The sequence below is a fragment of the Ranitomeya variabilis genome, chromosome 8 (genome assembly GCF_051348905.1).
Source record: "Ranitomeya variabilis isolate aRanVar5 chromosome 8, aRanVar5.hap1, whole genome shotgun sequence".
Taxonomy (NCBI): domain Eukaryota; kingdom Metazoa; phylum Chordata; class Amphibia; order Anura; family Dendrobatidae; genus Ranitomeya; species Ranitomeya variabilis.
In genome coordinates, this window is record NC_135239.1 from 154,495,744 (window position 1) to 154,520,582 (window position 24,839).

A 24,839-nucleotide genomic window follows, 5' to 3' on the forward strand; every position below is an offset into this window, starting at 1 on the left:
CAGAGCCATAACTTTTTTATTTTTCCGTTAATATAGCCATGTGAGGGCCTATTTTTTGCGGGATGAGTTGTACTTTTGAACGACATCACTGGTTTTACCATGTCATGTACTAGAAAACGGGAAAAAAATTCGAAGTGCGGTGAAATTGCTAAAAAAGAGCAATCACAAACTTGTTTTTTGTTTGGGTTTTTTGCTAGGTTCACTAAATGCTAAAACTGACCTGCTATTGTGATTCTCTAGGTCATTACGAGTTCATAGACACCAAATATGTCTAGGTTATTTTTTTATCTAAGTAGTGAAAAAAAAACTCCAAACTTTATTTAAAAAAAAAAAAATTGTGCAATTTTCCGTTACCTGTAGCGTCTCGATTTTTGTGATCTTTGGTTGGGTGAAGGCTTATTTTTTGCGTGCCGAGCTGACGTTTTTAATGATACCATTTTGGTGCAGATGCGTAATTATGGTGTTTTGAATTTTTTTCTCGCTACGCCGTTTAGCGATCAGGTTAATTCTTTCTTTTTTTGATAGATCGGACGATTCTGAACGTGGCGATACCAAATATGTGTAGGTTTGATTTTTTTTATTATTGTTTTATTTTTAATGGGGCGAAAGGGGGGTGATTTGGACTTATGTTTATTTCAATTTTATTTTTTATTTTACTTTTGCCGTGCTTCAATAGTCTCTATAGGAGGCTAGAAGCTGGCATATCCTGATCGGCTCTGCTACATAGAGGCGATGCTCAGATCGCCCCTATGTAGCTGAATTACAGCCTTGCTATGAGCGCCGACCACAGGGTGGCGCTCACAGCAATCTGGCATCAACAACCATAGAGGTCTCAAGGAGACATCTTGTTATACCGACACATCGCTGACCCCCCATCATGTGACGGGGGTCAGCGGTGCGCACATTTCCAGATGGTTGGAAGCGCTTGTTAAATGCCGCTGTCAGAGTTTAACTAGTTAATAGGCGCGGGTGGTAATACACAAGAGGATCAGACACTGCAGAAAGTCTACCATAGGTCATAATTTTCAGTAAATGTTTTTAGAAAGGATGCGAGCTGATCTGCTGCTCCCGGCAGCGGCCACTACACAGAGTGAATGGAGCTGAACAGCACAGTTTCCGAAGGCCTCCACCTATCAGAAGATTGGCCACGTATCTTTAGGATAGGTCACTAGTATCGAGAACCAGAAAACCATTTAATGGCCAAGGTCTAAAATTAACATAGAAGCAATAATGGACAAAAATATGGATGTGATCTTTGGGCATCCTCACGGATTCAGCCATCTGATTCTGTAGTTAACCTCATAATTAACATTTAAGAACCTTTAGTATTTCCTATAAATAAAGCTTAAAGAGAAAAAAGTAAATGAAAAGATTGCAATAGAAATGTTGATCTATCCCAACTTCACGAGGATGATCTGAAGCCTCCATACTGCACTGAAGGAACATTGCACAGACGCTAAACACATGCAATGCAACAACAATGCACCAGGGGGACGCCAAGAAGATCAGATAAAAGAACGACAAGAAGAAAAGTGGCGCCACAATGTATTCAGCCATCACCTTGTTCAGATCGTTATTGCTGGAGCTGTTCATGTTCAGGCTATTCCACAAAAAGGCGCTGGCTTTCTCGCACTGACTGAAGGAATTTTGGGCGCTGTCCGTCTTCCCAGACAATGACATATGCAAGGCTCTGCACAGGTGAGCAACGGCTTTCACTAAGGGGTTCCTGAATAAGAAATAAGATCAGTCCTATAAGGCATCAGATGACTCAGAAACGCACTCACCATAGCACATCAGACAGGTACAAGCTGCATACTACACAAGAGAACAAAGGCAATCTGTCCGGAGATCATTACGTAGGGGCAGAGATCAGGATTCCAGGGATGTGTCACTTATTAGGCTGTGTGCTCTAGGTTCAATACAATCAGTGTTCTATCAGCGGAGATTATTACTGCAGGCAAAGGTCTCAGATGAAGACCAGTCAGGCTAATCTGTAAAACTCCACCCCCTCCACTGATTGGCAGCTTTCTGACAATGCACAGAGGGAGCTACCAATCAGTTGGCGGGGTTATACAGAGCTCAGCATTCAGAGAACTGCTTGGTCTACAGCATAGAAAACAGGGATTCTACCAAAACTGCACCAAGCAGTCCAGTAAGTGACACATCGCTGGAATCAAGTTATGTGTCCCAAAATTAGACTGATCTCCGATTACATCACATTTGCATAGTTGAGACCCGATGTTGCTGCATTGGTATCTTGAATATGGACATTTAGGCCAGTGACAGGAGAGGGGTGCCATTTGCTTGAATAATAGGCCAAGCTACTGTTAGGTAGTGCAAAGTCAGTGTTAAATACTAGTAACTGTCTTGTGCTTATATTATCAAAAAAACATTAATTATCTTGATCAGGTTTTTGGGTTTTTTTTTGCATCTTTTTACATATCTGTTGTATTTGTTGTATATAAATGGTTTTGTTTGCGATTTTAAATACAATAAAATGTCATTTGAGAGGATTTTTCTGTTAGCTGCGTCCTTAACCATCCTGTCGGTATCAGCTAACTTATGAAAGCCTTGTATATGGGAGCCCCCTCCCTATGTTAACTGCATAGATGTTGTAGTCCCTATTGACCATGGCATCTAAAGGGTTAAACAGCCAGTCAGGATGAAAGCAGGCGCAGACCCGGACCACTGCAGGCGCAGACCCGGACCACTGCAGGCGCAGACCCGGACCACTGCAGGCGCAGACCCGGACCACTGCAGGCGCAGACCCGGACCACTGCAGGCGCAGACCCGGACCACTGCAGGCGCAGACCCATCAGCTGAATATTATGGCCGACACCTATTGAGGAAGGCGAGGGCTCCACTCCTGACAATGCATATGGGGCAACCGCCCATGACGTAATACCACAGCATGGAGTGGTAAGAGGTTAATGAAATTAACAATTGTACATTTAGCAAATGGATTTTTCTTTTGATTTGGGTTTAATAAATTATTTTTAGATGTTACTAAAGGGGCTTACTCAGGTTCCAGCAGCTTCGGTATCCTCTCCACATCCAAATAATGAGATTTCACTACGGCATCATCCCCCTGCATCCAGCCAACAGCCATGGAGGTCACTGAGTACCACCAGCGGCAGACAGGATCTGTGCCTACAATCACAAATCACACTGTTACAAAAGGCATACTCTATTTCTCTTATGCAGTTACTACATTTTTTATTTTGTTAAAAACAAGTAGTGATCTAAAAAGTAAAAATAAAATATTAAAAAGAAGTTAAAGGGCCACTGTCACCCCCCCCCCCCAGCCGTTATAAACTAAAAGAGCCACCTTGTGCAGCAGGAATGCTGCAGTCTAACAAGGTGGCTCTTTTAGTTTTTGATTCATTTATTACCTCAATAAAGCGTTTTAAAAATTGGCCACAAATACCAGATATTGTACCGGGAGGCGGTCCGAATCGTCCTCTATGAATCTCCCAACTGCCGTCACTCTTCTCTTCAGGGGCGATGGTCGCCGCCTCGAGCGCTGTTGCTTCTTAAATCCGGCGCCTGCGCTGTGCGTGCCTGCCTGGGGCAGGCGCAGTCTTCATTGTCAGTCACAGCTCAGACGCAGAGTGTCTGACTGCGCCTGTGCGGGCAGTGCGGCCACCCTGTTCCTGAATCCCCGCCCCGCACTGTGTTATTCATTATGCACAGTGCGGGGTTGGGGTTCCTGGGCATGTGCACTGCGCTTGTCAGACGCTCCCCCGGTCCCCCGCCTTCCAGCGTTGTTCTTTGTGGCTGTTCAAAACGTCGGCAATGAAACCTGTATATTCCGGCAATGCTGGAAGGCGGGGGACCGGGGGAGCGTCTGACAAGCGCAGTGTGCATGCCCAGGAACCCCAGCCCCGCACTGTGCATAATGAATAACACAGTGCGGACCCCAGGCAGGCACGCACAGCGCAGGCGCCGGATTTAAGAAGCAACAGCGCTCAGGGGGCGGCGACCATCGCCCCTGAAGAGAAGAGTGACGGCAGTTGGGAGATTGATAGAGGACGATTCGGACCGCCTCCAGATACAATATCTGGTATTTGTGGCCAATTTTTAAAACGCTTTATTGAGGTAATAAATGAGTCAAAAACTAAAAGAGCCACCTTGTTAGACTGCAGCATTACTGCTGCACAAGGTGGCTCTTTTAGTTTATAACGGCCGGGGGGGTGTGTGACAGTGGCCCTTTAAGAATGGACAAATTTGACAAGTTATTTCCTGTGACTAACTTACTAGTAGATGTCAGCATGCAGGATGAACCTCCGATAGGGAGAAAGCTGACGCCGCTCACCGAGTCCGCAAACACACTTAAAAGTTTCAAATACTCTTGAGCTTTGGAAAACTCACTGCAGAACAACAAAACACAAACATCTTAACAGAAAAACAATGGAAGAAAACTGAAATTGGCGGGTCTTGGACAGCAAGTAACTAAAGTGATGGCCCATGTATCTTCATATTAAAGATGACATCGCATCTCGTTTTTCATCAAATCCCAGAATTCATACTAATTATGTAATTGTGTGAAAGTGTCTGAAAACCCATTGTGATCGCAGTCTTCTCTGGTTTCCAGTGCCATTCCGGACCTATGTGACAGCACTACCAGTTCGCACAGCATCTTCTATGTGGAGCTGCTTTGCCAGTGGAAGTCTATGAGATTCAGAACAAGGCTCCACAGGCTCACGCTGGGAAACCACATTCAGCCCCACAAAGACCCGTGGGGGAGCCGGCTAGTCTGATTTCAGGTCACATGGGTCAGAAGACGACCAGAGCGGCACTGGAATCCAGGGAAGACGGTGATCAGCAAGTATTTAATACACTTTCACAGCATTACATACGTAATTAGGATCAATTTCAGAATACAAAGTTAACAATTTAACCTGTGTGTTATGGCACTTACTTTAATAAGTGTTAGAGGTTCTTCCCCTGCACTTGTTAGTGCCACCTTCCTCACAGATTGCACTGATATATTATCAAAGAAAACTGCTTCTTTCTCCTAGATGGATCATTCACTCCACAGTCTCAGTCCAGGAGTAAAATCTGCAAGTTCCTTCAGTGAATACAGACTTTCCCATTATTGAGATAGAGGACAGTTGGTGCTCATAAAGCTCTATGGAGAACTGTTACTGCCTGTGTCGGCATCTGGCTCCTCCCTCCATAGCTCTATGGAGAACCGTTACTGCCTGTGTCGGCCTCTGGCTCCTCCCTCCATAGCTATATGGAGAACCGTTACTGCCTGTGTGCCTCTGGCTCCTCCCTCCATAGCTCTATGGAGAACTGTTACTGCCTGTGTCGGCCTCTGGCTCCTCCCTCCATAGCTATATGGAGAACCGTTACTGCCTGTGTCGGCCTCTGGCTCCTCCCTCCATAGCTCTATGGAGAACTGTTACTGCCTGTGTCGGCCTCTGGCTCCTCCCTCCATAGCTCTATGGAGAACCGTTACTGCCTGTGTCAGCCTCTGGCTCCTCCCTCCATAGCTCTATGGAGAACCGTTACTGCCTGTGTCGGCCTCTGGCTCCTCCCTCCATAGCTCTATGGAGAACCGTTACTGCCTGTGTCGGCCTCTGGCTCCTCCCTCCATAGCTATATGGAGAACCGTTACTGCCTGTGTGCCTCTGGCTCCTCCCTCCATAGCTCTATGGAGAACTGTTACTGCCTGTGTCGGCCTCTGGCTCCTCCCTCCATAGCTATATGGAGAACCGTTACTGCCTGTGTCGGCCTCTGGCTCCTCCCTCCATAGCTCTATGGAGAACTGCTACTGCCTGTGTCGGCCTCTGGCTCCTCCCTCCATAGCTCTATGGAGAACCGTTACTGCCTGTGTCGGCCTCTGGCTCCTCCCTCCATAGCTCTATGGAGAACCGTTACTGCCTGTGTCGGCCTCTGGCTCCTCCCTCCATAGCTATATGGAGAACCGTTACTGCCTGTGTCGGCCTCTGGCTCCTCCCTCCATAGCTCTATGGAGAACTGCTACTGCCTGTGTCGGCCTCTGGCTCCTCCCTCCATAGCTCTATGGAGAACCGTTACTGCCTGTGTCAGCCTCTGGCTCCTCCCTCCATAGCTCTATGGAGAACTGTTACTGCCTGTGTCGGCCTCTGGCTCCTCCCTCCATAGCTCTATGGAGAACCGTTACTGCCTGTGTCGGCCTCTGGCTCCTCCCTCCATAGCTCTATGGAGAACTGTTACTGCCTGTGTCGGCCTCTGGCTCCTCCCTCCATAGCTCTATGGAGAACCGTTACTGCCTGTGTCAGCCTCTGGCTCCTCCCTCCATAGCTCTATGGAGAACTGTTACTGCCTGTGTCGGCCTCTGGCTCCTCCCTCCATAGAATTTTATAAGCACTAACTGACAGTTCACTGAACACCGATTTCAACCATGAACCCATAAATGATCAGTCCAGAAGAAAATAGCAGATTTCTCTGATAAAGATAAGCAACTTTGTAATATATCTTATGTGTACTATTGATTTATGAAATAACAATTAAGACGATGGTTACGCTTTTAATTAAGGTGGGTGACCCTTTAATCCAATGTGACAAGCAGAGTCCTAGTGATCCATGCCGGCAGGATCAGGCTACAGATGAGGGGTGTAGGTGGAAACCACAAACACCAATAATCCATGGGAATAGGACACAGGAATATGGTGAGATATTCATCGTAAAGTTTAGGGACAGTAAATCGCACACAAGCATTGTCCATACCAGCTTTCTTCCTCCAGTGAGAGTTTGCTAGCCTCCGGCTTTGCGAGAGCATACAATGCTTTCTCCAGCAAAGACTCACAAAACGCCCGATTGATTTGAGCAATGGGATCAGCTGCAAGAGAAAATGAAAAGTGTTCGGTTTGGTGACTGATCACTAATAACAGCGATCTGTGAAAGTCATCGAATCTGAGAATAAATCAACTGCTGCCAATATGGCGACCTGGTTACGGCTCTCCGCTGCGACAGTAAGGGTACAAGCCCCCATACCTGGGTTCCTTGAGGAGCTGTAGATGGACTCCTTTGCTGCAGCCTTCACAGTCCAGTTGGAGCTGATGAAGAAGTGCTTCCCCAGAGTATGTGTCAGCCATCGTAGGGACTCCGGCAGAGCCTCGGTGTCAGAGCTCTGGGCACACCCCAGGAAGTACGCCTGAAACGGGGGAGTCACAAGGTCTATACATTTACCAGTGCGCACTTCCATCCCTCACACCCCATTATGGAGATAGCGCAGGAACACTAACAGCAGATGCCTGCTTGGAAAGACTTGAGCCCATGTTCATTAAAGGGGTTGTCCGGTCTAAAATGAAAAGTCTGCAGACACTGTGTCACTCTGTGTGACTGCAGACTTCTGAATCCCCCCAGTGCACACACTAAGGATTCGCCGGCGCTGGGAACGGCGGTGATGTATGCGTTATGCATACTCCCGTCTAGTGGGAGACTTCTCACTCCATACACTTGTATTGAGGCTGCAGCCACTAGACGGCCATATCACTAGATGGGCAAGGCCTCACCCCATACAAGTGTATGGAGCGAGGTCGCACCCACTAGACACGTTCTGCCCAGGAGCATGCATAATGCATACATCACCACCATTCCCAGCTCAGAAACCTTGCAATACACACTACATGCGCTGGGGGGATTCAGAAGTCTGCCGTCACACAGAGTGACCGCAGTCTTATCATTTAGACTGGACAACACATATAAAGACTGACATTTTGCATGCCAGTTATAAAGGGAATCTGTCACAAGGCGTTTGCCATGTAATCTGAGAGCAGCATGATGTAAAGAGCCAGACCCCGATTCTAGCAATGTGTCACTTACCAGGCTGTATTTTTCACTTTCAATACAATCAGTGTTTTATCATGATTAGATTATCACTGCATTGGAGGACAAGCTGCATGGTGCCTCCTAGTCCAACTCTGCCACAGCACTGATTAGCAGCTTACATATACAATGTACATAGAAAGCTGCCAATCAGTGGTGTAGTCGGGGTTATACACAGCTGAGCATTCAGAGCTCTGCTAGATCTGCAGCAGAGAAAACGGATTCTATTACAACTGCTGCACTCTGTAAACTAAGCGACTCATCACTGTAATCAGGACCTCTGTCCCTGCATCATGCTGCTGTCAGATTCCCTATAACGTGGCAGTGCAACGCACATCTTCCAACGGCCGTGTGCCTCTGTCTGCAAGGTTACTAAGGTCACAGGCTGCCGTACAGTCCTGGTGTTACTGACTCTACTATCGCAGATTACACTTTACTAAGCCAATCAGGCTGCAGCTATTTGGGGTCTTGTTTTATTACTTAGAGACATATAGTTACATATTTCATGTAGGACAAGATGTATTATTTAAATGGCACCATTATGGGGTACAAATGAGGTTTTGGGGAGAAGAATGGAAAAAAAAAAAAAAACAAAAAAAACCAATTCTTTCAGTTTTGCGTTTACTGTGTAGTTAAGGTGACGCATGAACATTATTTGGCAGGACAGTACCATTATGACAATGCCAAAGTCCCAATTTAGCAAGACGGGCAATTTGCATTCACTAATTAATGAATTTGGCTTGGCTTTTAGCTGTCGTGCGCCATTGTAGAAACTGTACTCCAGTCACCGACCAGCATACATCTCGATGGTATGTACTTCAATAATTTGTAAATGACACTCGGCCGCGACCACTTCCCATCAAACTCCACCCTAAGTTCAGAACAAACGCCAGACGCAGTCAGGACTGGTGTAAAAATGCCAAGTCTCGCTAAATTGTTGCGACATTTCCAACAGTATTACCAGATTTCTGGTGCAAACTGAAGAAACGGGGCCATTTTTTATATTTTGTTACATTTCCATAATAAAATCCCTTTTTTATCTCGCTCAATATTATCTGAAGCCATAACTGTCTGTTGAAGGGTTTATTTGACTCATCCATCGACATTTCAGGTACATGATTTTTTCTTACCACAATTGTCCCGGTGATTGGGGGGCAGATAAAGAGAATAAGAAAGCAGTTCTGTCTTTTGTTGGTGCGTTCGTTTGCTATTCAGATTAATTATTTTATAGGTCGGGTCATTACGGACATGCCACTAGCAGTTAAGTATGTTTATTGTTTTATTAGTTTTTATCAGTGTTCATGGTTATTGTTTTCTGGGTCTGGTGGCAGAACATGCAAGGTCGTGTACATATAGATATATCCATCCATCATAGAACAGGAATTAACCCTTACTGGTGACAGATATATGCATTATGAAATGCAAAGGGGCTATAATAAAAATATATGTATTTATATAGGTATGCAGACCACTTCTAGAAGATTTGTGCTGTTTATCATGGGGATTTTAGGACAATGCTGTTCATATGCATTGCTCAGGATGAAAAAATGATGGCTTACTACTGCTTCAAAATAATATAAGCAAGCAGTGTCTTTGTAAGTGGAGGCAGAGGCAGCTCATTTCATCAGATACAGAATTTGTATCAATCATTCATAAGACAGGATGTAAGGACATTGTGGCTCCTGAGCCTAAAGGGGATCTATCAGTAGGATGAACCCCTCTATGTTATCAATACGGGCATGTAGGTCACAGGAAGCTGAATAACGGGACACCCCGATACCTGTGATGTGATGGTGTGCCGTGTCCTGCCTTCATTGTACTCCTGAGGAGATGGTTGGTGCCAGTGTCCATAGAAGAGCAGATCATTGCGCAGGACAGTGACGATCTGCACAAAGCCTGACATCACACATTCAGAGACAGGATCAATATGCCCACCGAGGAAATGCCAAGCATTAATATAAGTGCTGGGGGCAGAACCTTGATAACATCTCGGGGCTAGAAGAGACGTTAACAGCTAGTTTACATATTCAGAAACGTGTATTTCTCAGGACTAAAACATCAGACCGCAGATATCAAGGTGACATGTTATTCAGCTTCTTGTATTGCATCTTTTACTGCTCACGTTATCCAGAAAAAAAATGTAATTAAGGGCTCCTCTGTGCATCTTTGGCATGGTGACGAACTCAATGCAGACAGAAGGCGGTGCACTGCCCGATAGCCTGAGTGATGGTGCTCGGGCGGCCTTCATGGGCTCGTGCGTGTGCACAGACACTCCTGGAGCCAAGTGGCTCACTGCTCTGATGGACGTACAAGCGCTTCTCACAAAATTATGTCATCAAAAAGTTCATTTATTTCAGTTCTTCAATACAAAAAGTGAATCTCATATTATATAGAGTCATTACAAACAGAGTGATCTATTTCATGTGTTTATTTCTGTTAATGTTGATGATTATGGCTTACAGCCAATGAAAACCCAAAAGTCATTATCTCAGTAAATTAGAATACTTTATAACAGCAGCTTGAAAAATAATTTTAAGATCCGAAATGTTGGCCTACTGAAATGTATGTTCAGTAAATGCACTAAATACTTGGTCAGGGCTCATTTTGCTTCAATTACTGCATAAATGCCTCGTGGCGTGGAGGTGATCAGCCTGTGGTACTGCTGAGGGGTTATGGAAGCCCAGGTTGCTTTGCCTTCAGCTCGTCTGCATTGTGGGGTCTGGTGTCTCCCATCTTCCTCTTGACAATACTCCATAATTTCTCTATGGAGTTAAGGTGAGGCGACTTTGCTGGCCAATCAAGCACAGTGATACTGTTGCTTGTAAACCAGGTATTGGTACTGTTGGCAGTGTGGACAGGTGACAAGTCCTGCTGGAGAATGAAATTTCCATCTCCAAAAAGCTTGTTGGCAGAGGGAAGCATGAAGTGCTCTAAAGTTTCCTGGTGGACGGCTGCACTGACTTTGGTCTTGATAAAACACAGTGGACCTACACCAGCAGATGACATGGAAACTTCACACTAGACCTCAAGCAGTTGGATTATGGCCTCTTCACTCTTCCTCCAGACTCTGGGACCTTGATTTCCAAATGAAATGCAAAATTTACTTTCATCTGAAAATAACACCTTGGATGACTGAGCAACAATCCAGTTCTATTTCTCCTTGGCCCAGGTAAGAGGCTTCTGGCGTTGTCTATTGGTCATGGCTTGACACAAGGAATGAGACACTTGTAGCCCTTGTCCTGGTTACGTCTGTGTGTGGTGGCTCTTGAAGCAATGACTCCAGCAGCAGTCCACTCCTTCTGAATCTCAACCAAATTTTTGAATGGCTTTTTCTTAACAATCCTTTCAAGGCTGCAGTTATCCCAGTTGCTTGTGCAGCTTTTTCTACCACACTTTTTCCTTCCACTCAACATTCCATTAATATGCTTGGAAACAGCACTCTGTGAGCAGCCAGCTTCTTTAGAAATGACCTTGTGTGACTTACCCTCCTTGTGGAGTGTGTCAGTGACTGCCTTCTGGACATCTATCAAGTCAGCAGTCTTCCCCATGATTGTGGAGCTACTGAAACAGACTAAGGGATACTTTACACGCTTAGGAAGCCTTTGCAGGCGTTTACTGTTAATTATTATAATTTACTGAGATAATTACTTTTGGGTTTTCATTTGCTATAAGCCATAATCATCAACATTAACAGAAATAAACACTTGAAATAGATCACTCGGTCTGTAATGACTCTATATACGAGTTTCACTTTTTGTATTGAAGAACTGAAATAAATTCACTTTTTGCTGATATTCTAATTTAGTGAGAAGCACTTGCACATGTAGTGAGAAGCTGCTACAGTCAGGGGCGAAGTAAGAAAGGAGCACGCACTCACACTATCTGCGGCTACTGGGCTCCAGGAGTGCGCACGTCAATTATGGCAGTGCACGCTGTGGACAAGCAATGGCTGATAATTCAGCTAAGGGGTAAATTGCCTCATGTTACTTTAGGGGACTGAATGGTGCATGGGGCCCTTGACCATTCCAAGGGGGCATCGAGAAGCCCTGGTTCACATTTTAAATACAAGTTTTTTTCTACACAACAAAAGCAGTAAGATCTATAGTACAGGTATGATTTTATAGGGGCCAAGCCCCCTTGTTCGTGTACTGGCAGTTTAATTACAGGTTTGGCCATAACAGACTCCATTTAAACAGGAAATATTCAAGTACAATTTGATTATAAGGTTGAAAAGTTTCTGTAATGATAAAGCGTGACAGTAAAACTGAGGTTTAGTGAGACGTACAGTGAGGAAAGAGAATCTCCCGGAGAAGGTGATCTTCATCTGCACAGCGGTGGTCAGGTGGACTTCTGCCAGTAAGGTAGGGGAGATCTTGTCACCAGCGCACTCCGCTAGGTTTACTGCACAGAGCGACAGATTCAATCCTGAGCAACGCCAACTTGACGGCAACTTCCCTGAAGTGAACAAATGAAAGAGTCAATATGGAGGCAGGAGACCTGGAGTCAGAATTGCTGTTCTTGTACGTGAGCCATCTGTCTAGGACAGTACCTGTCAAATGTAGCTGGTGCAACTTATGATACACAAGGGCGGCATCCCGAGCGCTGGTTGTGGCTTCATCCTGGAATTCGGCCTTCTTACAGTGGCCTGGGGTTCGTTTGAGCAGCCAACGCACCAGACTGATCTTCTGAAGACTGCAACGGATAACGTTCCAAGACAGGCTGCACGCAAGGTCAAAGCGGGAAGTAGGGAGAGAGCGCCCCAATACACACAGGCAAGTCTGTAAATTCACTGCTGCAGCTCCAAAATCTCCCTGAAATAAAGCAGTACATTATGTATATGCACCGACTAGCATTGTTGTCATCCACAAGCACAGACGATCAACAGGTGGGGCTTCTAAGCAGCGAGACTATGAAACTCTTTGCCAAATAATTTATTACTGAAGGTCATCAATATAAGATTAGTGGGCGTCCGACACTCTGCACCCCCACAGATCAACTGGAAACTGGACTGACTCAAACTAAGCGATGTGGAAGAGGTCAAAGACAGAACAAGGCCCCTTGTAGTCCAATAGCTCATAATAATGGACAATGTCAGCTGCTTTGGAGGTGGTAGTGGCCCCCTTATCCTTGTGCGGCTGCACAGATTGCCCAATGGTATTGTCCATCCCTATGGCAGAATACAATAGTCTACAGATTGCTTAGTGGCAGCTGCCAAGTATTTTCCATTCCCCTCTTTGTACCATGTATTAGTGGCTGCTGCCAAGTATTCTACTTTATCTCCCATTCAACTGAATAGGAAATAACTTTCAATATTCGGCAGCGGCCACTGCTGTGTTCCACAATTACATCGCTTATTTCCAACCCACGGATCCAGCCTGTGGACCGGTCATCAATACTTTAGTCCTACACGAGGCTTTAACCCCTTCAATCCTCCCCCGTTTTCACTTTCCTGACCACGCCATTTTTTTTCAATTCTGACCAGTGCCTTTATGTAATAACTCTGGAACATTTCAACGTATCCCAATGATTCTGAGATTGTTTTCTCGACACCTACTGTACTTCATATGTTGGTGATAAATTTAGGTCGATATTTTTTTCCGCTTGTGAAAATATCAGAATTTTGGCAAAAATTTAGAAAATTTAGCATTTTTCAAACTTTCAAAAATGTGTATGCCCTTAATCCAGAGAGTCAAGTCATACAAATTAGTTACCGCAAATACTCGAGTATAAGCCGAGAATTTCAGCCCATTTTTTTAGGCTGAAATTGTCCCTCTCGGCTTATACTCGAGTCATACCCAGGGGTCGGCAGGGGAGGGGGACCGGCAGCTGTGTAATAACTCACCTGCTCCTGGCGCGGTCCCTGCAGGTCCCTCGTTCTCCGGGCGCTGACAGCTTCTTCCTGTAGTGAGCGGTCACATGGTACCGCTCATTACAGTAATGAATATGGACCCCACTCCACTCCCATAGGGGTGGAGCCGCATATTAATTACTGTAATGAGCGGTACCATGTGACCGCTCAATACAGGAAGAAGCTGCCGACGCCGGAGAACCAGACAGCGCCAGAAGCAGGTGAGTATAACGCAGTGCGCGATATTCACTTGCTCCCCGTTCCACCACCGCCGCGTCTTCCCCGTCCTCTGCAGTGACGCTCCGTTCAGAGGGCGCGGTGACGCAATTAGTGTGCGCGCCGCCCTCTGCCTGAACAGTCAGTGCAGACAGAGGACGGGGAAGACAGCGGCGCCGATGGTGGAATGCGGAGCAGGTGAATATAGCAAGTGTCGGGGGCAGCAACAGCATATAGGGCAAATGTCTGTATGGAGCATCTTATGGGGCCATGTGCAGAATTATATGGGGCAAATATTGTGAAGGGACAAATTAAGAAAGATTCTCCATTTTGTGCTTTTCGACTCCATTTTGCTGTTTCAAGATAAATTTTGTTACTAGGCTAAAAGGAGATTTTTGTTTACTTACCGTAAAATCTTTTTCTCCGAGCCACTTATTGGGGGACACAGGACCATGGGTGTTATGCTGCTGCCACTAGGAGGACACTAAGTAGACAGAAAGATTAACTCCTCCTCTGCAGTATACACCCCTTCACTGGATACAATTTCAACCAGTTCGGTAGTAAAGCAGTAGGAGCATGAACAAAGACAACTATGTCAAAACCAAAGAAGTAACAACAAGCCAAAACAGGCTAACAGGGTGGGTGCTGTGTCCCCCAATGAGTGGCTCGGAGAAAAAGATTTTACGGTAAGTAAACAAAAATCTCCTTTTCTCCTACGCCTCATTGGGGGACACAGGACCATGGGACGTACAAAAGCAGTCCCTGGGTGGGGAGCAATATGCTAAAACCCCATGTAACACTGGCTTACGGCTTAAGGTACTGCCGCTTGTAGAATGCGCCTGCCAAGGGCGGCGTCTGCAGAAGAGATAGAATGAATGTGGTAATGCTTGGTAAAAGTGTGCAAACTGGACCACGTCGCAGCCTTGCAGACCTGCTGTGCTGACGCCTGGTGCCGAATGGCCCACGAGGCGCCTACTGACCGAGTAGAATGAGCCTTGATCGCAGCTGGGATAGGAACACCTTTGACACGATAAGATTCTTGAATGGCTGACCGAATCCATTTTGCCAGAGTGGCTTTTGAAGCAGGAGAACCCCCTCCTGGGCCCCTCTGGAAGTACGAACAGGACGTCTGACGTGCGGAAGGGAGCCGTCCTTGAGACGTACCGACGAAGAGCCCTCACCACATCAAGAGTGTGTAGAGCCTTTTCGATGCGATGGACAGGAGCCGGGCAGAACGAAGGCAGAACAATCTCCTCATTGAGGTGGAAAGAGGAGACGACCTTGGGCAAAAAGGTGGGAGAGGTCCTCAATACCGCCTTGTCCGGATGAAAAATGAGAAAGGGAGGGCGGCAGGAGAGCGCAGCCAACTCCGAGACCCTTCTGATGGACGTGACGGCTACTAGGAAGACTACCTTCCAAGAAAGGAATGTCAAGGAAACGTCCTGTAGCGGTTCGAAGGGAGTCTCCTGAAGAGCTCCGAGAACTAAGTTGAGATCCCACGGATCCAAAGGTGACTTGTAGGGAGGCGCCACACGGGAAACTCCCTGGAAGAAAGTTTTCACCGGCAACCTATTGGCAATCTTCCGCTGGAAAAAGACTGACAATGCCGAAACCTGACCCTTTAGGGAGCTAAGGGCAAGTCCCGACTCTAGTCCGGACTGAAGAAACTCCAGTATAGAAGGAATAGAAAATACTAGAGGAGATCGTCCCTGTGCATCGCACCATGAGAAAAAAATTCGCCAGGTACGGTGGTAACTACGCATGGAAACAGGTTTCCTAGCTCTGATCATGGTGGAGGACACCCTGGGAGAGAAACCCGCTTGGCCTAGAATCCAGGACTCAACGGCCAGGCCGTCAAAGACAGGGCCCTTGAGTTCTGGTGGTAAATCGGGCCCTGGGAAAGGAGATCCGCGCGATCTGGAAGACGCCAGGGGACGTCGGCCACCAGCTGAACCAGTTCGGCGTACCATGCCCGACGCGGCCAGTCTGGCGCGACGAGAATCACTGGTACCCCCTCTGCCCTGATCTTTTTGATGACCCTCGGTAGTAGGGGAAGAGGAGGAAAAATGTACGGGAGGCGGAATTGGCGCCAAGGCAGGACCAGGGCGTCTACTCCGAGGGCCCGTGGGTCGAGGGACCGAGCAAGGAACTGAGGAACCTTGTTGTTCATCCTGGAAGCCATGAGATCCACATCCGGGGTCCCCCAGCGATGGCAAATCTGCTGGAAGACCTCCGGGTGGAGAGACCACTCTCCGGAGGCAATGCCCTGGCGGCTGAGGAAGTCCGCCGCCCAATTTTCCACACCTGGAATGTGGATCGCCGAGATGGGCGAATGGTTCGACTCCGCCCAATGGAGGATGTGAGACACCTCGAGCATGGCCGTCTTGCTGCGAGTTCCGCCCTGACGGTTGATGTATGCCACGGCCGTGGCGTTGTCGGACTGGATTCTGACTGGATGACCTGCCAGAAGTCGGTGAAAGTGGAACAATGCTAGCCTGATAGCTCGAATTTCGAGGATATTGATGGCGAGGCGAGACTCTTGAATGGACCACCGCCCCTGGGCTGTGTGATGGTTGAAGACCGCTCCCCAGCCTATGAGACTGGCATCGGTGGTCACCACCAGCCACCGTACTGGGAGAAAGGACCTTCCCTGGGTTAGGGAGGACTTCAGCGTCCACCACCTGAGGGTCTTCCTGACCCGAGGGGACAGGATGAATCGGCGGTCGAGGGAGGACGGGTTGCCGTCCCAAGCCGACAGTAGCGCATGCTGCAGGGGACGGAGGTGAAACTGCGCAAATGGGACCGCTTCCATGGTCGCTACCATCTGCCCGAGAACTCGCATGCTGGCGCGAATGGAGTGGGATACTGGACGAGAAAGACGCTGGGCTCCCTGCTGCAAGGCCAAAGCCTTGTCTTGAGGGAGTATGACCAGACCGCGGGAAGTGTCCAGTATCATCCCCAGGAAGGAGATTTGTTGAGCCGGAATTGGAAAAGATTTTTCGAAGTTTATCTTCCATCCCAGGCGAGAAAGCGTATCCACCGTGAGAACGACGGACTCTTCGCACGCTGGGTAGGAAGGACCCTTTATCAGTAGGTCGTCCAAGTACGGAATTACCACCACTCCCCTGGAATGAAGAATGGCCATGGCAGCCGCCATGACCTTCGTGAAAACTCTGGGAGCGGTGGCGAGACCGAAGGGCAAGGCCACAAATTGGAAGTGTTCCCCGCAAAAAGCGAAGCGAAGGAACTGCTGATGCGGAGGGAAGATCGGTATGTGCAGGTAGGCATCCTTGATGTCTATGGATGCCAGGAATTCTCCCTTTTCCATAGACGCGACCACAGAACGGAGGGATTCCATCCTGAAGTGTCGGATTTTTATGAATCTGTTCAGTAGCTTCAGGTCTAGGATCGGACGTAGTGATCCGTCCTTCTTTGGGACCACGAACAGATTGGAATAGAAACCCTTGAATCTTTGTTCTAGGGGGACCGGAATGATTACTCCGTCCCTTTGTAGTGCCCGTATTGCCTGGAGAAACGCTGTGGCCTTTGACCTTTGAGGGCAAGACTGGAAGAAGCGTGTAGGGGGGAAAATTCTATTTTATATCCGGTGGACACCAGTTCTCTGACCCACTCGTCGGAAACGACTGAGAGCCAGGCTTGACGGAACAAGAGTAGACGTCCGCCTACTTTGTTGGAGTCCACCGGATGATGCAAGGAGTCATTGGGCGGAGGATCCATGGGATGCGGATCCCTTAGGCCCGGGAGGTTTAGGCCTGGGTCTCCAGTTACGATTAGGTCTGTAAGAGACCTGGGTGCCTCGGCCACCGCGCGAACCTCGTCCTGATGCGGGGGTAGAGGATGTAGAAGACCAGTTAGTATTGGACCGAAAAGGCCGAAATGGAGGTTGCTGCTGGTACCGAAAGGACCGGGTAGGCTTTTGCTGGGGGAGAAATTTACTTTTCCCTCCGGTAGCATCCGAGATCATTTGGTCCAATTTTTCTCCAAATAGCCGACCAGCCTGGTAAGGCAGGGCTGTTAGAGAACGTTTAGAAGCCGAATCTGCTCGCCAATCCCTGAGCCACAGGGCTCTCCTGATGGAAATTGCATTGGCGGCTGCCTGTGCAGCGCAATTGGCTGCGTCCATAGAGGCGTTGACTACGAAGTCTCCGGCCTGCGCTATCTGGTTAACCAGGATGCTGGCTTCTGGAGGTAAATCACTGGCTTTAGAGGAAAGAGTCTCGGTCCAAGAGACCATAGCCTTAGCCACCCAAGAGGCGGCGAAGGATGGGAAGAGAGACGCTCCTGTGGCCTCGAAGGCGGAACGAGCCAGATAATCAATCTGGCGATCGGAGGGATTCTTAACGGAGGAACCGTCCGAAAGAGACAGGATGGTCTTGGACGCGAGGTGTGACACAGCAGGGTCCACCGAGGGAGACTGCAGCCAGTCCTTGACTAATTCCCGAGAAAAAGGGTATTTGGCCTCGATGGACTTTTGTCCTAAGAAGCGTTTATCTGGGCGATCCCTATGTTTTTGTACAATCTCCTTAAAGTGAGGGTGAGTGACAAAAACATTTTTAACACGTTTAGTTTTTTTGAAAGACACCACATGTTCGGGTTCCGATACAGAGTCCTCAGTCACCTTCAGAGTCTGGTTTACCGCCTCAATGAGAGAGTCGAGAGACTCTTGGGAGGAGGGGGAGTCCTGAACGTAGGAAATGTCGGACTCATATTCAGAGTCATCCGAGTTTGGGGAAGGGGACCTGGAAGCAGAGCTTGCAGGTACTGAAAGGCCCGCTAGCTCATGGTCAGGGGATGAAACGTGAACACGTTTTCTGGAGCCCCGGGTTGAAAGTGACCGGGTACGCCCCCTGCTGGTAGAAGAATCCATACCGTCGTCGGAATCCTCCACGGTCCGACCTGGAGGGGGGCCCCGGAGGGAGTCAATTGCCCTGGCTAGGGAAGCCACAGATCGTGACAGAGAGGTTGCCCACTCAGGGGGGCGAGGCTCTACCGGGTCGACGGCTGCGGCATCGGTGACGGTACCGGCGTCGGCAAGGGGCGGCTGCACAGAGGGCGAGACGCAATCTGCACACAAAGGGCTAGTGTGGGCTCGGGGCAGGGCCGCATTGCAAGTGGCACATACAGTGAAAAACACTGTGTGCTTCTAGTTACCCTTTTTTGTCTCCTTGGATTGAGACATAGTGCCTTAGGGACAGAGCGGGCAGTATACGCAGAGAAAGGGTTAAGCTTTCTTGAAGCAGCTTACCCACGGTCCTGTCTGTGTCCCCAGAGAGAGATATGGCGGTTCTTTGTCCAGGAGTTCTCCTTGGAGCGCTGTAGAAGCGTGGGCTCCGTGCAGGGAGAGAGGAAATATGGCCCCCGAGATTTGGAGGGCGCCTCTCGTCCCAGACGAGAAGCGCCGATGTAGGGGGCGGAGCTACGGCCGTGGGAGGAGATTTTTCCCCTGCGGCCTACTCCGGCTGAAGAAGCCGGGGACTAAATTTTTGGGGCCTGCCGACGATGTGCGGCGGCGGCCGCGACGGAGCGCCGCCGAGCACCACCGACCCCCGGTCGGCGGTGCCTCTCCCTGGGGACCTGGACCGCATCGCTGCCGCTAAGGGGGAGCAGGGGGGAGTCCCCTGAAGGTACTTACAGCCGCCATTGTCCCGGTTCTCACAGGTCCGCGGGCGCTTCTGTGAGGATGTGAACTCAATCCATGCACCCTGGATGGGGATGGAGAGGCCCCTGATGCATCACGCTGCTGTAGCAGAGGGGGGCTGCGGCACAACATCCCCTCCGGACTGCATTCTTCTCCAGATTACATTGCTGTAATGCAGGGTCCTGGAGGGGGTTGGGGGAAATCGGGACCAAAGAGGAACCGTTGCCCTGGCGCAAACTTTTCGTGCGCCATACGTCGCAGGAGAGGGACGGGGAGGTATACTCGCCGTGCTCGCCTGTTGTTGGTTCGGGGGAGAGCGGACCTTATGAAAAAAAGGACCCGTCGCCCCCTTCACTCCGTTAAATAAAAAATTAAAAATTTACATAAAATAAAAAAATCAAAAATTAAAATAAAGTTGGGGTCTGTGGAAAAAAGACCCAAGTGCCTCCTAAGACACTAAGCAAGAACTGGTTGAAATTGTATCCAGTGAAGGGGTGTATACTGCAGAGGAGGAGTTAATCTTTCTGTCTACTTAGTGTCCTCCTAGTGGCAGCAGCATAACACCCATGGTCCTGTGTCCCCCAATGAGGCGTAGGAGAAAGTTTACAGCTGTTATGAGACCTTGATTGTTGCAATCTAAACAGAACATGAGACTGAGGGTGTATTGTTCTATGAGACTGACGTACAGACTGTTCCTGCATTCTTATAGGTTAAGAACTGTGAACGTGTTTTTATGCTGATTGGTTGAAGTATAAATTTCTATGACTATGAAAAGTCATACACAATAAACGGGGGCCCAGAGGTCTGCTTGATCCCACCAAACAGAGACACACGTCTCCGTCTGGTCTTTTTCAGTTGCCGGCAACGCCCTGTAGATTAATTTAGAAATCACTGAGTTAACCGTGAATGATCACTTTAGATCCTCCCTCAACAATATCTGTATGGGGCATCTTATTGGGCCATGTGCAGCATTATATGGGGCAAATATCTGTATGGGGCCATGTGCAGCATTATATGGGGCAAAATTCTGTATGGGGCCATGTGCAGCATTATATGGGGCAAATATCTGTATGGGGCCATGTGCAGCATTATATGGGGCAAAATTCTGTATGGGGCAAATATCTGTATGGGCCATGTGCAGCATTATATGGGGCAAATATGTGTATGGAGCATCTTATAGGGCCATGTGCCGCATTTGTGGAGCATTATACGGGGCAAATGTCTGTATGGAGCATCTAATGGGGCCATAATCAACATTTGTGCAGCATTATATGGGGGCATATTTTAATATGGAGCATCTTATGGGGCCATCAGGAATTGTATGGAGCATTATATGGGGTTCCAGATTCAATATGGATATTCAAAAACACAACCTACTGATGTCTCAATTAATTTTACTTTTATTGGTATCTATTTTTATTTTTGAAATTTACCGGTAGCTGCTGCATTTTCCACACTAGGCTTTTATTTAGTTTTTTATGGCAAAATTAGGGGGTCGGCTTATACTCGAGTATATACGGTAATAAATAAATAACATTTCCCACATGTCTACTCTACAGCAGCACAATTTTTGAAACAGTTTTGCTAGGAAGTTAGGAGGGTTAAAATTTTATCAGCAATTTCTCATTTTAACAACATTTACAAAATCAATTTTTTTTTTTTTTTTTTTTAGGGACCACATTGCATTTGAAGTAATTTTGGAGGTCTATGTGACAGAAAATACCCCAAACTGTCACCATTCTAAAAACTGCACCCCTCAAGGTGCTGAAAACCACATTCAAGAAGTTTATTAACTGAGGTGCTTCACAGGAAATAATGGAATGTGGAGGGAAAAAAAAATGAATATTTTTCTTTTTCCCATAAAAATGTTACTCTAGCCACAAAGTTAGCATTATCACAAGGGTAACAGGAGAAAATAGACTGTATGATTTATTGTACAATTTTCGTGAGTGTGCAGATACCCCATATGTGGAGGAAAACTACTGTTTGGGTGCATGGCAAAGCTCGGAAGGGAAGGAGCAGTTTAAATTTTGGAACTCAAAATTGGCTGGAATCAAGATGTCTTGTTTGGAGAGCTCCTGATGTTCCTAAACAGTGGAAAACAAGGGACACCGTTTTGGAAACTACATATTTTGAGGAATTCATCTAGGTGAGTAGTGAGTAACCCTTAGACGAGTCACAAAATTGTATAGCATTAAGCTGAGTAAATGAAATAGTACAATTTTTCCTTTAAAAAAATGTTGCTTTGGCGCCAAGTTGGTAATTTTCAAAAGGGGTAATAAGAGAAAATGAACTGTAAAATTTGTAAGGCAATTTCTCCTCAGTACGTCAATCTTTATATATAATTGTCTAAGGGTCACTTCCGTCTGTCTGTCACGGATATTCATCGGTCGCGGCCTCTGTCTGTCACGGAAATCCAAGTCGCTGATTGGTCCAGGCAAAATGCCCACGACCAATCAGCGACGGGCACAGTCCAGCAGCGAAATGGCCGCTGCTTACTGCCCTGCACTCAGTGTCCCGTCCAAACTCCCCTCCAGTCAGCGCTCACACAAGGTTAATGGCAGCGTTAACGGACCGCGTTATGCCGCGGTGTAACGGACTCAGTTATCGCTATTAACCCTGTGTGAACAACTTTTTACTAATGATGCTGCATATGCAGCATCAATAGTAAAAAGATCTAATGTTAAAAATAAGAAAAAAAAAGGTTATTCTCACCTTCCGACATGGCCCTCTGTCCTCGGCAGTGCAAGTGGCAAGTTCCGGTGCCAAGGATGCTATGCGAGAAGGACCTGCCATGATGTCACGGTCATGTGACCGCGACATCATCACAGGTCCTAAGCGCATAGCAACCCTGGAACCGGAAGCTGCCGTGTGCACCGCACACAGGCGCCAGGACTTCAAGGGGCCTTCGGAAGGTGAGTATATGTTTATTTTTTATTTTAATTCTTTTTTACCACGCATATAGTGCCCACATTGCTATATACTACGTGGGCTGTGTTACATACTACGTGACTGTGCAATATACTACGTGACTGTGCAATATACTACGTGACTGTGCAATATACTACGTGACTGTGCAATATACTACGTGACTGTGCAATATACTACGTGACTGTGCAATATACTACGTGACTGTGCAATATACTACGTGACTGTGCAATACACTACGTGGCTGTGATATATACTACGTGGCTGTGCAATACACTACGTGGCTGTGATATATACTACGTGGCTGTGCAATACACTACGTGGCTGTGATATATACTACGTGGCTGTGTTATGTACTACGTGCGCTGTTATATACTACGTAGCTATATTATATACTATGTGACTGCAATATAGTACGTGGCCTGTGCTATATACTACCTACATATTCTAGAATACCCGATACGTTAGAATCGGGCCACCAGGCCACCATCTAGTAGCCTATAAGTGGTCAAAAACTACTTCTGAAGCACAGTACAAAGCTCAAGAGGGAAGGAGCGCCATATTATAGTGCACATTTTGCTGTTATGGTTTGTGGGTGCCAAATCACATAGGCAGAGCCCCAGAGGTGCAGAACCCCCCATAAGTGACCCCATTTTACAAACTACAACTACTACTGAATTGATTTAGGGGTGCAGAGATCATAATAACACCAAGGGTGTGTCACATAATTTTATACCATTGGGCAGCACGGAAAAAATAATTACATTTTTACCACACAAAATTTAGTTTTAGCCCCAGACTTTACATTTTCACACGGGGAAATGGGTAAAAATTGCACCAAAATTTGTTACACAATCTCAGCTCAGCGTGACAATACCCCATATGTGGCTGTGCTTAGCCACACAGCGAGACTCGAGAGGGAAGGAGTGCTATTTGACTCATGGAAAATAATTTTTGGTAGAATAGTCTGTGGACTCCATATACAGCGCCCCTAAGTGCTAGGAAAGCGGAATCCCTGCTCATGTGACCCAATTATGGAAATTGCACCACTTTGGGAATTTATCTACAGGTGTAGTGACGATCTTGACTCCATGGGTGTTTTCCAGAAACAAGCAGCAGTGGATGTTGCTTAGTGTTGAAATTGCAAATCTGCCATTGTAGCGCACAGAAAATTGTAATAAGCGGTACGCTGTAGTGCCATTACATTGTAGTGCCAAGCTCCTGCTTCTAGAGACACAAACACACCATAAATTGAAGCAGGAGACACACACACCATAAATTTTAAAGGGGGTCCTCATCACTACAGAAAAGCCAAACATGTGAATGCTAAATATAGTTTAGGCAAACTGGGGCTGGGGCCCTGAAAGGAGCGGGGCATTTGGGAGGGCAGAATTTGCTGTATTTATTTTTTTTTTTTTTTTTGGGGGGGGGGGGGAAGGAAGGCTGGGGTTGACAAAGCTTTACCAGAGCCTTTGTGCTACCGGTAATGTGAAAATCCCCTATATTTCAATTGACAGATGAAGTGGGGAATTGTATTTCTGTGGATTGAGTTAAAGTTTTTACTGAGAATATTTTACATAACATTTGGGATCACATTTATCCTGCACTCTATGCTGAGCACTTACATTGGGGCTTCCATCTACATCTCCAAGCGACGTGATTCAGATAAGACCCCTGAGGGATCCATTCACTATAATAAGGCAGCAGAGTTACTCTGGACTCCGTCTGCCCCTTGTTCAGTGTTGTCCTTTTCAGAAGTGCACAAAACTAAAAAGTCGGTCACTGATGGATCACAGGTCCTCTGGTGTCTACAGTGCCTCCATCTGCTTCATTATAGGGAATCTTCTGTTGGCGATTGCATATTTTGAGAGCTATAATTTCTCCACATTTTGACTGACAGAGTCAAGGGAGGGCTTGTTTTTTGCTGGACAAGTCAACGTTTTTATTGGTATAATTTTCAGGCACAAAACATTTTTTGATCGCTTTCTATTCAGATTTTTGGGAGGCACAATGAACAAAATCCAGCAATTCAGGGAGATTTTTGAGGGGTTTTTCTATGGCGGCAGCTTTATTCTTTGGTCAGTGTGATTACAGCGATACCATTTCTAATTTTTTTTTATGTTTTGCTGCTTTTACACAAAAACTATCTTATAGAAAAAAAAAATACATAATTTTTGTATTGCTATATTGTGAGAGCTATAACTTTTTAATTTTTTCGCTGATGATGCTGTATGGCGACTTCTTTTTTTGCGGGACAAGATGACGCTTTCAGCTGTACTGTTTTTATTAACATTTGTATTTTTCAGCATGTTTTGTTCCACTTTTTGTTCAGAGCATAGGTTTTTGCAGTGTTCACGGAACAGGTTAAAT

General features: G+C 46.9%; 1 protein-coding gene across 1 annotated transcript in view; it reads right to left on the minus strand.

Moving 5' to 3' along the window:
• Positions 1–24,839, minus strand: part of SREBF2 (sterol regulatory element binding transcription factor 2) — a 67,435-nt gene that overhangs the window by 5,602 nt on the left and 36,994 nt on the right. Inside the window, exons 10-16 of the mRNA XM_077277536.1 lie at positions 12,368–12,629; positions 12,104–12,273; positions 6,985–7,144; positions 6,718–6,829; positions 4,258–4,370; positions 3,021–3,150; positions 1,561–1,726 (exon numbers count right to left, since the gene is read on the minus strand). Coding sequence (XP_077133651.1) covers positions 1,561–1,726; positions 3,021–3,150; positions 4,258–4,370; positions 6,718–6,829; positions 6,985–7,144; positions 12,104–12,273; positions 12,368–12,629 — 1,113 coding nt within the window. The remainder of the gene's footprint in view (positions 1–1,560; positions 1,727–3,020; positions 3,151–4,257; positions 4,371–6,717; positions 6,830–6,984; positions 7,145–12,103; positions 12,274–12,367; positions 12,630–24,839) is intronic.